Source organism: Bufo gargarizans, chromosome 2 (assembly GCF_014858855.1).
Source record: "Bufo gargarizans isolate SCDJY-AF-19 chromosome 2, ASM1485885v1, whole genome shotgun sequence".
In the NCBI taxonomy this organism is placed as follows: Eukaryota; Metazoa; Chordata; class Amphibia; order Anura; family Bufonidae; genus Bufo; species Bufo gargarizans.
The window spans coordinates 388,518,021-388,536,191 of NC_058081.1; the positions used below are offsets into that span (position 1 = coordinate 388,518,021).

At 43.6% G+C, this 18,171-nt stretch overlaps 1 protein-coding gene across 1 annotated transcript in view; it reads left to right on the top strand.

Annotated features, from left to right (window-relative positions):
* The window catches only part of PDLIM7 (PDZ and LIM domain 7), a 145,518-nt gene that overhangs the window by 110,198 nt on the left and 17,149 nt on the right, over nucleotides 1-18,171 (top strand). Inside the window, exons 8-10 of the mRNA XM_044277267.1 lie at nucleotides 5,514-5,635; nucleotides 5,779-5,819; nucleotides 7,735-7,978. Of these exons, the coding sequence (XP_044133202.1) occupies nucleotides 5,514-5,635; nucleotides 5,779-5,819; nucleotides 7,735-7,978 (407 nt within the window). The remainder of the gene's footprint in view (nucleotides 1-5,513; nucleotides 5,636-5,778; nucleotides 5,820-7,734; nucleotides 7,979-18,171) is intronic.

Genomic DNA, 18,171 nt, shown 5'->3' on the forward strand with positions numbered 1-18,171 from the left:
AGCGATATGCTGCCCAGAAACATTGAATATTTATGGGGACGAGTGATTGCAGTAGCCATCGCTCATCCCCATACAGTGGAGATGATCACTGCATTTAAATGTCCACAGTCATGTGACTTTGTAGCAAATTGCTCTTCCAGCTGAAGTGAAACTTCTGATCTGCTAGATCAGACATTGTCTAAGGGCTCTTTCACACTTGCGTTGTCCGGATCCGGCGTGTACTCCATTTGCCGGAATTACACGCCGGATCCGGAAAAACGCAAGTGAACTGAAAGCATTTGAAGACGGATCCGTCTTCAAAATGCGTTCAGTGTTACTATGGCAGCCAGGACGCTATTAAAGTCCTGGTTGCCATAGTAGTAGTGGGGAGTGGGGGAGTGGTATACTTACAGTCCGTGCGGCTCCCGGGGCGCTCCAGAATGACGTCAGAGCACCCCATGCGCATGGATGACGTGCCATGCAATCACGTCATCCATACGGGTGGGGCGCCTTGACGTCACTCTGAAGCGCCCCGGGAGCCGCACGGATGGTAAGTATACTGCTCCCCCGCTCCCCACTACACTTTACCATGGCTGCCAGGAGTTTAGTGTCCCGGCAGCCATGGTAACCATTCAGAAAAAGCTAAACGTCGGATCCGGCAATGCGCCGAAACAACGTTAAGCTTAAGGCCGGATCCGGATCAATGCCTTTCCATGGGCATTAATTCCGGATCCGGCCTTGCGGCAAGTGTTCAGGATTTTTGGCCGGAGCAAAAAGCGCAGCATGCTGCGGTATTTTCTCCGGCCAAAAAACGTTCCGGTCCTGAACTGAAGACATCCTGATGCATCCTGAACGGATTTCTCTCTATTCAGAATGCATGGGGATAATCCTGATCAGGATTCTTCCGGCATAGAGCCCCGACGACAGAACTCTATGCCGGAAGAAAAGAACGCAGGTGTGAAAGAGCCCTAATGTGGCATATAAAACTCACCCATCCTTTGTAGCATCACTCACTTGAGAGTTCCAAACAGCCTCTGAAAGTGACATCACCACAAGAACCATTTGCTGGAAGGTTTATGAAATGGTTTTCCATGGTAGGACAACTCCATGCATCGGTTGAAGTTGTGTAAACTATGCCAGCACTGGGCTATGGCGGGATGAATCTGGTTTCACAGTCTAGTGGATGGATCTGGGTTTTGTGGAGGAGAGAGAATGCATGGGGCAGTTTTTCAGGATTTCATTGAGGCCCCTTATTTCATGCGTAGGATAACATAATTGTTACAACATACCAAAATATTTTATACATAAGAAGAGAAAGCTAAATATGTACTTTAAAGTTAATTTACTATTGTGTCACTTTATTTTAACAAACCAAACCTCTCTCTTCCATGTGTAAAGGGTTAAATTGTCATGCCTGCAAGTAGTCGATTCAGTCTTCTTGTTCAGAGTCATCTGGGAACATACATGCAACCAAATAGGAAAGTGTGTGGCCTAACATTATTTTCTCCTGGTACCATCAATGATCATGAAATGCATATAAATGCAAGTCTTGTACTGTTAATATATTTACTATATATTCACAATGATAACATTTACAGTGTACATGAAGTTATATACTTCAAACTTTGTGATAACAGTTTGGGGAAGACCCCTTCCTGTTCCAGCATCACTGTGCTCCAGCACAAATGCTATTTTGACAGAATGACATTCCAAAATCTCATGGAAAGCCTTCCCTACTCCATATGAACACATGGTTTTATAAGGGGATAGTCAACAAGGTGTAATGGTCAAATGTCCACATGCTTTTACCAATATTGTTTTTATTATAACATTGCCTAACTTTTCATGCTTAAGAAAATAAAGAAATATATGTACTTGAAACTAAAATTGGCTATTATCTTGCTTTATTTTTACAAACGGTAGCATAAAGGCAAACCAGGTGACTGCAATAGGGCCTGTGGTGAGCATGGTTCAGGCTCTGATCTCCTTCGTGTGGTGTCACCGCCAGCTCTCTGAGAAGGTCTGGCAGATGTTCTTCTGTACCTCTTGCATGATGTTCTTTGTTTTGGGTTCATTTTGTCATCTCCTTTCCTTCTCCCAGCTGTCACCTATTCACACTAATTGCCTTCCTTTATATTCCCTCCCGTACTGCCTCACTTTGCGGTTTATACTACTTCCTGGATTGAAGTGATCACTGCTGGAGACTTCTGTTACTGCTTGTTCAGCTAAGTCATTTCTTGTATTGTGTTTCTTTGCTGGCTTGATTCTAGGTGACCCTGACTCCCTCTGTATTAAGTGCAGGGAGCCGGTGGTCGTGTCCCCTCACTATTATAGGGTTTTCAGGTGTCACACAGTCTAGGTACGAGGGCATGCAATTGTCTACCTCAGAGACCCTTGTATGTGCATAGCAGTCAGGGTGAGCTCTTAGGGTTTTACAGGGGTCACCTTTATGCTCCTTAGTTTGGGATTAAGCCAGTCGGATGTTTATCCATAACTTCCAGCTATCTGCAATATCATCCATGACATGTGGAGGTTAAAACATTACATTTTCATGAAACCGCCACTCAAAAGACATTATTATAGCGTCCTTTGAACTATATAAACATTGTGCACTGAGCTCCCCCTAGTAGCAGCTGCATTCAGATGGAAAGTGATTCTGGAGAATGTATCAATGTATTTATGCTACTTGTAAATTCAGTGAGAAATGTGCTGTTCAGGATGAGCGCTATATTTTTGAAGTACCTGTTCCACACAGAAGTCAGATAAAGTGGGTGAGACAGGGAGAGACTTTTTTAATCCAGTTTTTGTTTAATTAAAATGTCTTCCTGTTAAAGAGGACCTTTCACCGCTCCTGACATGTCTGTTTTAATATCATGTGTTTCCTAATAACAGTTCTGGAGCATCTATTCTTATGGCTCTATGTTGTGTCATTCCTTTATTATTTCTTCTAGACGTTATGAGTTAATTGCTATTAGCCTTCAGTAAGGGTACTGTCACCACCAGATCTCTGAGAAGTTCTCATAGACATCCTTCAGTACCTCCTTGTCACAACCAGACAGCTGAGAAGCTCTGACAGAGGCCTTTCAGAACCTCCTCCTTGAGTTCTCTTGTTGTGCTGTTCAGTTGCTCATCTCATTAGCCCCTCTCAGCTGTCATGTGTTGGACTAATTGCTTCCCTTTAAATTCCTCCCCAGAATGCTTTTCTGGGCGGCTTATACTTCTTCCTGGAGTGTGTGTGCATGCTGGTCTTGTTCTCCTGTCTGCTACAAAGCTAAGTGTTTGAACATTTATCTGTTATTTTCTGTTTGCTGGATCCCAGGTGACCCTGACTCCCTCCGTATCTTGTGTAGGGAGCCGGTGGTCGTGTCCCCTCACTATTGTAGGGTGCTCAGGGATTATATAGTCAAGGTACGTGGATATGCAAACTTCCACCATTCGGATCTTTGCATAGGCTGAGCAGCCAGGGAAAGTGCCAGGTCTTCTGCAGGGGTCTCCCTTTTGTTCCTTAGCTTTTGGATCCAGCGAGTCATTTATGCTTGTTGCTTTGCCTTGTTCCCTGTACACCGTCCGTGACACTCCTGCATGATATTCTCTTGTTTTGCTTTCGTTTTGAAATCTCTCCTCCCTCTCCCAGCTTTCATCTATTAGCAGTGATTGCATCCTTATATATCTCCTCCCATACTATCTCACTTTGCGGTTTATACAACTTCCTGGACTGTGCTGATGCTAGAAGCTGCTACTGCTGCATCCACAAGATAAGTCTGTTCCTTTATTTCTGTTTTCCTGTGGTCTTGATCCTAGGTGACCCTGACTCCCTCCGTATTAAGTGTAGGGAGCCGGTGGTCGTGTCCCCTCACTATTATAGGGTGTTCAGGTGTCATACAGTGGAGGAACGAGGGTATGCAATTATCTACCTTAGAGATTTTTGCATAGGCTGAGCAGTAAGGGAGAGTGCTAGGGCTGTTACAGGGCTTACCCTTTTGTTCCTTAGTTTTGGGATCAAGTCAGTCGGATCTTCATTTGTGTCTTCTAGTTTTCTGCAACACCATCTGTGAGAGGTACAGAGGGGGGTAACCCATTGGGGGGGGGTACCTGCACAGACTCACACTTGTTACCTCCCCTCTGTACCCACCCTTACTGAAGGCTAATAGCAATTCATTCATAACTTCTAGTAGAAATAATAGAGGAATTGGACAACATACAGATATAAGAATAGATGCTACAGAATTGTTAGTACATGGGGAATGCATGAAGCTAATAAAACAGGAGTGGTGAAAGGTCCTCTTTGAAAAAAAATCTGAAATTTGTCAGAAATTTGGGGCATTGTGCATCTTGTTCCACATTGCCTGGGAGTGTTTAAGGCCTGCATACTGGGAAATTGTTGGTGAAGGGGGCCCATACTAAGTCTTGCTATGGGGCCCTATGAGAGGTGTGTACGGCCCTGCTTACAAACCAAACTTCTCTCTTCCATGTGTAATGGACCAGGTTCTCGTGCCTGCAACTAAGTAATTATTCTAGTATTATTGTTCAATGGCATCTGAGAACATCCAAGTTACGATATGAGACAGGTGTATGTGTATGATTTTTTCCCTTGGCATTATCAATTATCATAAAATGTATAGAAATATATATGTCTTGTACTGTCGATATATTTCTTACATATTAATAGTGATAACTTTTAAAGTATATATAAAGTTAACATGCTCTCTGTCACTCATGATATCCACTGTAGAGTTTGCAACATACAGTAGGATAGATTCCAGTATCCTATAGAACAGATGCATTTTATGAGCTGAAAATGTGAAGGTGGAACAGTTATTAATGGTGCGCGCTGCCTGGTATGGATATTACACCTCCAGGCATACTAGAACAGTATCTGGTGTCTGCACTAAGCTGCTCATGAATAAATAGCTGTGTAAAAGTCCTATTCTCTCCGTGTAGATGTATCTTAGTATTCTGCAGGAACATGCTGATCTCAGCACTGCGACATGCTCGAGCCCTAATAAATTCTATGAAACTTAAGTAGCACGGAAATCACGAGTTAGTGCAGAGAGGGCAGGTTGCTGTCACTTGTATGCAGATTATAATAGTCACGTCCTTCTTATTTGTATGTATTCGAAGGAGAGAAAGCACAGCCTCAATCAAATTCATTGATATGTGGTACATGACTAGACCAATCCCTTTTATGTAACGTGTAACGAGTGAGTTCCAGGACATGACACGTTCTAATGCAATTCCTGCATTGTGAGGCTGGTGACAGATGTCTGCTGAAGCCAGAAGGAGGGGGTCATGGTTTTTGAGTGGCTAGAAATCGGCAGCATTAGCCACTTAACCTCAAGACAAAAGTTGCTGGCTTTTTTTCTAAATCAAGATTTGCCTATAAGAAAATAGGCTAAATTAATGACTGTGTACATGGCTTGGAATAATTTTTTGTCTAATAGGTCAGAAGGCTGAAGCTAGACCTTTTCAGGCATAGAATAATTTTTTTATTTACATGTATTTGCATAATGCCATGCTTTTTCTGATTTGACTAGTTTATGTCAAATACATATAAACTCCCAAGAAAATCTTATAGCTCTTGGTACCCCATATCCTGTTCAAGTTCTGCTAAATTAATGAAGTTCTTGGTGGCTATGTCTCCTGTAGTAAGGTTATGGTTGGTGACATGAAACCTATTTGTAATCTTTGTCCAATATTTAAACATTATGTTTTTTCTACATTATATATACCAAGACATAATAATCTGCAAGGTTATTTAATATTATACAGTGTTGTAACCCTGTTTATTTTCTCTGGCAGGCAAGAGAGAAAGACTGTGTCTGGTATCTTCTCTAGCCAAGGTAAATTATAGGGGAACTAGTTGAAATCCTTTCTATGAATAAAACCACATTGGTTTATTAATATCCATCTTGTGGGTGCAAATATTTGGACCATGTTGCACCTGAGCTTTGCATACACAAAGGTTAAAGTGAACCTGTCATCAACTTTATGCTGACCTCACTGAGAACAGCATAAAGTATGACAGAAATGCTGATTTCGGCGGTGTGTCACTCATGCTTGAGCTAATAGTAAGTGGTTGCCGAGAACCAGCTTTATAATAATTGCAGCGCAGGCCTTGAGAAAAGTCAAATCTACCTGAGAAGAGTCCTGGTTATTCATAATCCTGCTCTCCCCATCCATCTGCTGATGGTTGGCAGTTCTCTCCTAGAGAGAAAGGGAGAAAACTAGGTAGAAGCCTGTCAATCATCAGCAGGTGGGCAGGAGAGCAGGAATTCATGAATAACCATGACTCTTCTCAGGTGGCCGTGACTGTTTTCCAGGCCCAGTCTGCAATGATTGTGATGTTGGTTTTCAGCAGCCACTTACCTTTAACTTTTGAATGAAAGACCGCTGAAATCAACTCTTTATGCTGCCTTTAGTGTGGGCAGCATAAAGTTGATGACAGGTTATATTTAAAGTTCAGGACATAGCTTTGTGTTTTTTCATCATGTTTGATCCAATCGTAGACCACTATTTTTGAAACTTATTATAATTTTTAATGCTGTGGATCAGCGGAAAACATACAGGAATAGCAGCCATATTTTATCAATGGTTTTCACAGACCCATCAACATCCATGGGTGTATTTTGTCCACAAAATTAACCAAAGTAGTGCATGTCTTTGTGATTTTTCCACTGACCCACTGTCAGTGGAAAAACATGGATGTGAAAATAAATAGACTAAAATCAATGTATATGTGTGCTGTTCATGCAGGACATAAAGAGTGCATATTTGTGATTCGCTGATTTGTGAATAAGCCCTAAGGTGTATAACAACATCTTAGAATAGTAGGCATAGACATTGAAATCACATGTGCCCCATTTCTAGAATAGTGAGTTTATCATTTGTTTATAGGATTTGGGATGATTTTCAATCCAAATAGTTCTTGCCCTTCCACTATAGCTTAACGTCAATGTTTATTCTTTCCAGTTATTGCGTAGAAGTATATTGGATACAATGTTTCTCTCGTCGTAATTCATCAATACACTACTAATATTTAATGACCTACCATTATTCTATAGTTTCCAAAAATATTTTATTTTGTGTCTATAACAACTTATTTTATACTCACACATAAGCCATGTATGCACTGACAGAAGCAGGAGCATGCTTCAGTAGACAAGCAGCACAGTGTTGATCAGCTGAGAATATCATGCAGCTGGTGGCTCAAAACATATAAAATATTATCTTCTCCTTCCACACTGATCCTAACATGCACAATTTACCTACAGCTGAGATGGTTTTGTTCTATCAGTTGTAGTTTCATAGTCTTTGCCCTTTCATCAGGACAGTTGTAATGAGTGATTACTTCTATTTCTGTAAAATACCCATTAATTATTGTGTCTGCATCTAGTAAATGCAGATACTCCCACATGTCATACTTACATCGATACTTCTCTTCACTCTACAGTGACTACAGTGAGTCACTCAGTAGACTCTTACCATCATACTTTTTGGCATCCCTATAACTAGATCTCAGCTGCATTTACAATAGTGCACCTTTCACTGTCTTCCTCTAGTGGACTTTAATAATTATAATCCCAAGAATTGGCAAATGTAACAAGTTTTATTAAGACAATGCCTTATTTCTTCGCCGTACAGTTTAAAGTCATCTCCAACTATCATTACCAAGGCCCAAGCTGTTCTCAGGCTTTCTACAGAGTCAGGTTTCCCATATGTATGGCTGTGATAGATAATTATGGTATTCTTTTTCAGATTCCATTGATAGCCCAGCTCCTCCACCGCCTTCCTCTGGACCTGCAGTTCGCCCTCCTTGGACCACAGATCCTTCTTTTGCTGAGCGTTATGCACCTGATAAAACTACTACTGTAATGACTAAACATAGTCAGCCAGCAACCCTCACTCCTGCCCAAAACCGTAGTTCCATCCTGCAGGCAGCTCAACCCACCTCCACTGGTGATAAGACTCCTGTCTGTTCACAGTGCAAAAAGGTTATCCGGTGAGTGCTTTCTTCAGGTTACATTGACCTAAAGACTATTTTTTGTCACACAGCTGTTTGTTTGACCCAATGCCATCACTGTCATAAGCAGTTCTACTTATAGGGGTGTTCACATTTGTGACATTTATAACGTGTCGATAGGATCTTTCATATATGTCCAATAAGTACAGGACTCACCTCTAGGACCTGGTCCTATTTCAAGAACGGAGCCCCGACATAAATGCAGAGCAAGCCACGAGACAGGGGCAGGTGCCAGAGGTGGGTCCTGCTCCTATCGGATATTTATGCCATATCCTATCAATATGCTATAAATGTCCAAGATGGGAATACCCATTTAAAGATTAATTGCTACTGTGCAGTATAAAATTGCAACACTTCTAGGAAATGTGTCATAAAAAAATGATGTTTTTTTAAAATCATGTTTTTATTAGAAATATGTTTTTTTTTTTTACTTTTTGTTTTTTCTGACTATCCATATAAAAAATCTTGAAACATTCCAGTTTTCACACTGGCCACTAGAGCAGACACACTAAGCTGATATTTATTTTCTACTGCAGCTCACTTGTCAGCTTAGCTGTGTAGAGGGCGACTGTGTCAGCAAAAGTTGGGGAATATAATGGCGACTCAATTAGGCCTCATGCACACGACTGTATCTGTTTTGCGGTCCACAAATTGCAGATCCGTAAAACACTGTTCCTGACCCTCCAAAGACATACTGATAGGGACCTTAGATTGTGGGACAGTTGACCCATTGGGGACAGTTGGATGATCATGTCTGGAAAAGCGCTGCGGAATATAGTAGCGCTATATAAAATGCATAAAATAATAATAATAATAATGTACATGCCACCATTTTTTCAAACGTTTAATGCAGACAAGAAAAAAGACATGTTCTGTCTTTTTTACAGGGCTGCAGGACGGGCATATGCAGCACATGGTGTGTAGTCCACTTTTTTTTTGCTGCTCCATTGAAATGAATGGTACCCATCCAGTCAACAAAAAAAATTGATTGGTTTCAGACTGAACATACGGTCTCGCGCATGAGCCCTTATACTGCTTAAAGGTAGATAAGACCCCATGCACAAATCTCCGTGCGCATGCCATGATTTTTTCTTCAAACTCATCTACAAATGTCTTGTCCTTGTCCCCAAAATGGACAAGAATAGAACTTGTTCTGTCTTTTTTCCGAGCTGCTGACCAGACATGGTGTGTTGCCACATCTTTTACGGCCCCATTGAAATGAATGATTGTGCATCCGATCTGCTAAAAATGTGTATCGGATGCGGGCTGCACTTACAATCATGTGCATGAGCCCTAAAGCAGGATGTTGGCGCTCTTCACTGTACATGCATATAAAAATCTTTATGCATCTTCCCTGTCTTTCCTGTGAAATTTCTCTGCCAGTTGATTCCCACTGATTCTAGCTGCCATAAAACACACACAAACTGCTGCAACGCATATACACAAATACAGCAGATTGGTGCCCTCAGGGAGGTTTTGTAAACTTCAGTTATTTGATCGGTTATTTCCATCAGTTATTATGAGCCAAAACCCTTAGTGAAGCCTCCTTAGACATAAGGTACAAGGGAAAGATCTGCACCTGTTCTGTATTTTTGACCCGTACCTTGTTTTGGCTCACAATAAGGCCTCATGCACACGACCGTTGTTCTGGTCCGCATCCGAGCCGCAATTTTTGTGGCTTAGTGGCGGACCCATTTACTTCAATCGGCCCACAAAAGATGCGGACCGCAAAAAACGGAACGGTCGTTTGCATGAGGCCTATCTGATGGAAATAACTGACCAAATAACTGAAGTGTGAACTCAGCCTAAGGGCTCATTCACACGAACACGAAGGTTACATTGACCTAAAGACTATTTTTTGTCACACAGCTGTTTGTTTGACCCAATGCCATCACTGTCATAAGCAGTTCTACTTATAGGGGTGTTCACATTTGTGACATTTATAACGTGTCGATAGGATCTTTCATATATGTCCAATAAGTACAGGACTCACCTCTAGGACCTGGTCCTATTTCAAGAACGGAGCCCCGACATAAATGCAGAGCAAGCCACGAGACAGGGGCAGGTGCCAGAGGTGGGTCCTGCTCCTATCGGATATTTATGCCATATCCTATCAATATGCTATAAATGTCCAAGATGGGAATACCCATTTAAAGATTAATTGCTACTGTGCAGTATAAAATTGCAACACTTCTAGGAAATGTGTCATAAAAAAATGATGTTTTTTTAAAATCATGTTTTTATTAGAAATATGTTTTTTTTTTTTACTTTTTGTTTTTTCTGACTATCCATATAAAAAATCTTGAAACATTCCAGTTTTCACACTGGCCACTAGAGCAGACACACTAAGCTGATATTTATTTTCTACTGCAGCTCACTTGTCAGCTTAGCTGTGTAGAGGGCGACTGTGTCAGCAAAAGTTGGGGAATATAATGGCGACTCAATTAGGCCTCATGCACACGACTGTATCTGTTTTGCGGTCCACAAATTGCAGATCCGTAAAACACTGTTCCTGACCCTCCAAAGACATACTGATAGGGACCTTAGATTGTGGGACAGTTGACCCATTGGGGACAGTTGGATGATCATGTCTGGAAAAGCGCTGCGGAATATAGTAGCGCTATATAAAATGCATAAAATAATAATAATAATAATGTACATGCCACCATTTTTTCAAACGTTTAATGCAGACAAGAAAAAAGACATGTTCTGTCTTTTTTACAGGGCTGCAGGACGGGCATATGCAGCACATGGTGTGTAGTCCACTTTTTTTTTGCTGCTCCATTGAAATGAATGGTACCCATCCAGTCAACAAAAAAAATTGATTGGTTTCAGACTGAACATACGGTCTCGCGCATGAGCCCTTATACTGCTTAAAGGTAGATAAGACCCCATGCACAAATCTCCGTGCGCATGCCATGATTTTTTCTTCAAACTCATCTACAAATGTCTTGTCCTTGTCCCCAAAATGGACAAGAATAGAACTTGTTCTGTCTTTTTTCCGAGCTGCTGACCAGACATGGTGTGTTGCCACATCTTTTACGGCCCCATTGAAATGAATGATTGTGCATCCGATCTGCTAAAAATGTGTATCGGATGCGGGCTGCACTTACAATCATGTGCATGAGCCCTAAAGCAGGATGTTGGCGCTCTTCACTGTACATGCATATAAAAATCTTTATGCATCTTCCCTGTCTTTCCTGTGAAATTTCTCTGCCAGTTGATTCCCACTGATTCTAGCTGCCATAAAACACACACAAACTGCTGCAACGCATATACACAAATACAGCAGATTGGTGCCCTCAGGGAGGTTTTGTAAACTTCAGTTATTTGATCGGTTATTTCCATCAGTTATTATGAGCCAAAACCCTTAGTGAAGCCTCCTTAGACATAAGGTACAAGGGAAAGATCTGCACCTGTTCTGTATTTTTGACCCGTACCTTGTTTTGGCTCACAATAAGGCCTCATGCACACGACCGTTGTTCTGGTCCGCATCCGAGCCGCAATTTTTGTGGCTTAGTGGCGGACCCATTTACTTCAATCGGCCCACAAAAGATGCGGACCGCAAAAAACGGAACGGTCGTTTGCATGAGGCCTATCTGATGGAAATAACTGACCAAATAACTGAAGTGTGAACTCAGCCTAAGGGCTCATTCACACGAACACGAAGGTTACATTGACCTAAAGACTATTTTTTGTCACACAGCTGTTTGTTTGACCCAATGCCATCACTGTCATAAGCAGTTCTACTTATAGGGGTGTTCACATTTGTGACATTTATAACGTGTCGATAGGATCTTTCATATATGTCCAATAAGTACAGGACTCACCTCTAGGACCTGGTCCTATTTCAAGAACGGAGCCCCGACATAAATGCAGAGCAAGCCACGAGACAGGGGCAGGTGCCAGAGGTGGGTCCTGCTCCTATCGGATATTTATGCCATATCCTATCAATATGCTATAAATGTCCAAGATGGGAATACCCATTTAAAGATTAATTGCTACTGTGCAGTATAAAATTGCAACACTTCTAGGAAATGTGTCATAAAAAAATGATGTTTTTTTAAAATCATGTTTTTATTAGAAATATGTTTTTTTTTTTTACTTTTTGTTTTTTCTGACTATCCATATAAAAAATCTTGAAACATTCCAGTTTTCACACTGGCCACTAGAGCAGACACACTAAGCTGATATTTATTTTCTACTGCAGCTCACTTGTCAGCTTAGCTGTGTAGAGGGCGACTGTGTCAGCAAAAGTTGGGGAATATAATGGCGACTCAATTAGGCCTCATGCACACGACTGTATCTGTTTTGCGGTCCACAAATTGCAGATCCGTAAAACACTGTTCCTGACCCTCCAAAGACATACTGATAGGGACCTTAGATTGTGGGACAGTTGACCCATTGGGGACAGTTGGATGATCATGTCTGGAAAAGCGCTGCGGAATATAGTAGCGCTATATAAAATGCATAAAATAATAATAATAATAATGTACATGCCACCATTTTTTCAAACGTTTAATGCAGACAAGAAAAAAGACATGTTCTGTCTTTTTTACAGGGCTGCAGGACGGGCATATGCAGCACATGGTGTGTAGTCCACTTTTTTTTTGCTGCTCCATTGAAATGAATGGTACCCATCCAGTCAACAAAAAAAATTGATTGGTTTCAGACTGAACATACGGTCTCGCGCATGAGCCCTTATACTGCTTAAAGGTAGATAAGACCCCATGCACAAATCTCCGTGCGCATGCCATGATTTTTTCTTCAAACTCATCTACAAATGTCTTGTCCTTGTCCCCAAAATGGACAAGAATAGAACTTGTTCTGTCTTTTTTCCGAGCTGCTGACCAGACATGGTGTGTTGCCACATCTTTTACGGCCCCATTGAAATGAATGATTGTGCATCCGATCTGCTAAAAATGTGTATCGGATGCGGGCTGCACTTACAATCATGTGCATGAGCCCTAAAGCAGGATGTTGGCGCTCTTCACTGTACATGCATATAAAAATCTTTATGCATCTTCCCTGTCTTTCCTGTGAAATTTCTCTGCCAGTTGATTCCCACTGATTCTAGCTGCCATAAAACACACACAAACTGCTGCAACGCATATACACAAATACAGCAGATTGGTGCCCTCAGGGAGGTTTTGTAAACTTCAGTTATTTGATCGGTTATTTCCATCAGTTATTATGAGCCAAAACCCTTAGTGAAGCCTCCTTAGACATAAGGTACAAGGGAAAGATCTGCACCTGTTCTGTATTTTTGACCCGTACCTTGTTTTGGCTCACAATAAGGCCTCATGCACACGACCGTTGTTCTGGTCCGCATCCGAGCCGCAATTTTTGTGGCTTAGTGGCGGACCCATTTACTTCAATCGGCCCACAAAAGATGCGGACCGCAAAAAACGGAACGGTCGTTTGCATGAGGCCTATCTGATGGAAATAACTGACCAAATAACTGAAGTGTGAACTCAGCCTAAGGGCTCATTCACACGAACGCGTGCTGCCCGTTGCCGTATTGTGGACCGCATTTGTGGATCCGCAATACACGGGCACCGTTCCGTGTGCATTCCGCATCAAGGATGCAGATCCATTCACTTCAATGGGTCCGCAAATCCAGAGATGCGGAGCGGTGCGGAATGGAACACTACGGAAACACTACGGAGTACTTTCTGGGGTTCCGTTCCGTGCCTCCGCACCACAAAAAGATAGAGCAAGTTCTATCTTTTTGCAGAACGGACGGATCGCGGACCCATTCTTGCGAAATGGTGTGAGTTTTCCTGAATGCATCCTGAACGCATCTAGACCTAATCTGTCACGCTTGTTTGCAAGAGACCTTAGGGCTTCGCAAATTACGGTCCGCAATGCACGGGCACTGTCCGTGGGGAAGCCTCCCCACGGACAGTGCCCGTGCATTGCGGACCGTAATTTGCGAAGCCCTAAGGCCTCTTTCACACGGGCGTCATGTTTTTTGCCCGGATAAGAGGCGGGTGTGTTGCGGGAAAATGCGCGATTTTTCCGTGCGAGTGCAAAACATTGTCATGCGTTTTGCACTCGCGTGAGAAAAATTGCGCATGTTTGGTACCCAAACCCGAACTTCTTCACAGAAGTTCGGGCTTGGGATTGATGTTCTGAAGATTGTATTATTTTCCCTTATAACATGGTTATAAGGGAAAATAATAGCATTCTGACTACAGAATGCATAGTATAATAGTGCTGGAAGGGTTAAAAAAATAAAAAAGTTAACTCACCTTATCCTCTTGTTCGTGTAGTTTGTTCCCGGTCTGTTCTTTGCTAGCTGTGGGCTTGGGCTGAATGACCTGTGGTGATGTCAGATCACATGCTCCAATCACATGGTCCATCACCATGGTGATGGAGCATGTGATCTGACGTCACCACAGGTCCTTTAGCCCAAGCCCACAGCTAGCAAAGAACAGACCGGGAACGAACTACGCGAACAAGGATGGATACGAGGCTAAGGTGAGTTAACTTTTTTATTTTTTTAACCCTTCCAGCACTATTATACTATGCATTCTGTAGTCAGAATGCTATTATTTTCCCTTATAGCCATGTTATAAGGGAAAATAATACAGTGAATAGACTGTCACCTAGAACCCATGCGTGAAAATCGCACCGCATCCGCACTTGCTTGCGGATGCTTGCGATTTTCACGCAACCCCATTCATTTCTATGGGGCCTGCGTTACGTGAAAAACGCAGAATATAGAGCATGCTGCGATTTTCACGCAACGCATAAGTGATGTGTGAAAATCACCGCTCATGTGAACAGCCCCATAGAAATGAATGGGTCAGGATTCAGTGCGGGTGCAATGCGTTCAACTCACGCATTGCACCCGCGCGGAATACTCGCTCGTGTGAAAGGGGCCTAAGGCCTCTTGCAAACAAGCGTGACAGATTAGGTCCAGATGCGTTCAGGATGCATTCAGGAAAACTCACACCATTTCGCAAGAAAGTTGTCAGTTTTGCCTGCGATTGCATTCAGTGGTTCCTTTTTTTTGCGTGGGTGAAATGCGCATTGATGCGTTTTTCACACACGTGATAAAAAACTGAAGTTTTACAAACAACATCTCTTAGCAACCACACTTTCACTTTTATGGGGCCAGGGCTAAGTGAAAAATGCAGAGTATAGAAACATGCTGCGATTTTCACGCAACGCACAAGTGATGCGTGAAAAACAACGCTAATGTACACAGACCCATTGAAATTAATGGGTCCGGATTCAGTGCGGGCGATATGCGTTCGCATCACACATTGCGCCTGTGTGGAAAACTCGCTCGTGTGAAAGGGGCCTAAGAATTAGGCCTCTTTCACACGAGCATTACGGATTAGGTCTGGATGTGTTCAGGGTGCGTTCAGTGAAACTCGCACTATTTTGCAAGCAAGTTCAGTCAGTTTTGTCTGTGATTGCATTCAGTTGTTCAGTTGTTCCGCGCAGGTGCAATGTGTTTTGATGCTTTTTTCACGTGTGTGATAAAAAACTGAAGGTTAACAAACAACATCATTTAGCAACCATCAGTGAAAAACGCATTGCATATGCACATGCTCCCGGATGCAATGCGTTTTTCACTGAAGTTCCATTCACTTCTGGGCTGCGTGAAGGCTGGGTAGAGGCTGCTTTAATCTGGTATATCTTAGGCCACTGGGACCCATTTCTAATGGCTGTATTGCAACTTGCTCCATCACCTCAGTCTCGTGTTAGGCCTCTTTCACATGAGTGTGATGGATTAGGTCCGGATGCGTTCAGGGTGCGTTCAGTGAAACTCGCACTATTTTGCAATCAAGTTCAGTCAGTTTTGTCTGTGATTGCGTTCAGTGGTTCAGTGGTTCAGTTTTTCCGCGCAGGTGCAATGTGTTTTGATGCTTTTTTACGTGTGTGATAAAAAACTGAAGGTTTACAAACAACCATCTCTTAGCAACCACCAGTAAAAAACGCATCGCACCCGCACTTGCTTGTGGATGCTATGCATTTTTCACTGAAGCCCCATTCACTTCTATAGTGCCAGGGCTGCGTGAAATATACAGAATATAGAACATGCTGCTATAGAACATGCTGATCCTGAATGGGTCAGGATTCAGTGCGGGTGCTATGCGTTTACATCACACATCGCACCCACGCGGAAAACGTGGGAAAGGGGCCTTAGTAAGTAAGGCTTAATATTTATCTTTATAAGACTTAACTAATTAATGAAGCTAATTAAGTACATGAATTTCCTTTGCATTTCTCTGCCAAGGATGTATATCATATGTTCTTGCAGGCTGGCACATCAGTATCTCATACATCCTTGCTACTGATGGCTGGATCTCAGGCTGCATAGCTGACAATCTAAGCTTTAAGGCCCCTTTCACACAAGCGAGTTTTCCACATGCGTGCCATGCGTTACGTGAAAACACATAGCACCCGCACTGAATCCTGACCCATTCATATCAATTTTTTTCACGCACCAGTTCTGCGTTGCGTGAGAAGAGCAGCATGTTTTATATTCTGCGTTTTTCACGCAGCCCTGGCCCTATAGAAGTGAATGGGGCTTCAGTGAAAAATGCATAGCATCCACAAGCAAGTGCGGGTGCGATGCGTTTTTTACTGGTGGTTGCTAAGAGATGGTTGTTTGTAAACCTTCAGTTTTTTATCACACACGTGAAAAAGCATCAAAACACATTGCACCTGCGCGGAAAAACGGAACCACTGAACGCAATCACAGACAAAACTGACTGAACTTGATTGCAAAATAGTGCGAGTTTCACTGAACGCACCCTGAACGCATCCGGACCTAATCCGTCACACTCATGTGAAAGAGGCCTAACACGAGACTGAGGTGATGGAGCAAGTTGCAATACAGCCATTAGAAATGGGTCCCAGTGGCCTAAGATATATCAGGTTAAAGCAGCCTCTACCCAGGGCCTGTAAGGCAACCTAGGCAGCCTTACATGTGCGTTTAAAAAAAAAAGGGTTGGTTAAGTGGCGGCCGGGCCGGTCCTGCCGCAAGTTTTTTTTTAAAGTACGGCGGCGGGCCCTCCCCCGCATCGGGCGGCTGCCGCACTGTCCGGGCGCAGCCTGAAGAGAGGGACTGACAGGAGGGAAGTGCCTCTAATGTAGCGTGGCCGAGCTCTGTTTGGTCCGCGTTACAGGAGCTTTTGTTTCCTGTACCCGGCTGGACTGACAGGAAGTGCTCACTTAGTGTGCACTTCCTTTCAGTCCGTCCGGGTACAGGAAACAAATGCTCCTGTACCGCGGACCGAACAGAGCTCGGCCACGCTACACTAGAGGTGGAGGGGGGGGAATGGAATGAGAGTGACAAGGAGGGGGGAGGAATGAGAGTGACAAGGGAGTGGGGGGGAGAATGAGAGTGACAAGGGAGTGGGGGGGGGTGAGAGTGACGTGGGGGGGAATGACAGTGACAAGGGAGAGGGGAGGGAATTAGAGTGACAAGGGGGGGAGGAAATGAGAGTGACAAGAGAGTGGGGAGGGATAAATGAGAGTGACAAGGGAGGGGGGGAATGAGAGTGACAAGGGAGGGGGGAATGAGAGTGACAAGGGAAGGGGGAATGAGAGTGACAAGGGAGGGGGGAGAAGAGAGTGACAAGGGAGGGGGGAGAAGAGAGTGACAAGGGAGGGGGGAGAAGAGAGTGACAAGGGAGGGGGAGAAGAGAGTGACAAAGGAGGGGGGAATGACAGTGACAAGAGGGGGGGGATGAGAGTGACAAGGGAAGGGGGAGAGAGTGACAAGGGGCGGGGGGAGAAAGAGAGTGACAAGGAAGGGGGGGATAAGAGTGACAAGGGAGGGAGAATTAAGAGTGACAAGGGAGGGAGGGGGGAGAAGAGAGTGTGACAAGGGAGGGGGGGAGTGTGACAAGGGAGGGGGGAGAGAGTGACAAAGGAAGGAGGGGGGATAAGAGTGACGAGGGAGGGGGGAGAGAGTGACAAGGGAGGGGGGAAGAGAGTGACAAGGGAGGAAGGGGGGAAGAGAGTGACAAGGGAGGGAGGGGGGGAAGAGAGTGACAAGGGAGGGAGGGGGGAGAAGAGAGTGACGAGTGAGGGGGGGAGAAGAGAGTGACGAGGGAGGGGGGAGAAGAGAGTGACGAGAAGGGGGGGGGGGGGGAGAAGAGAGTGACAAGGGAATCCCCAGAGCCAGACCAAGAGCCAGACTGCAG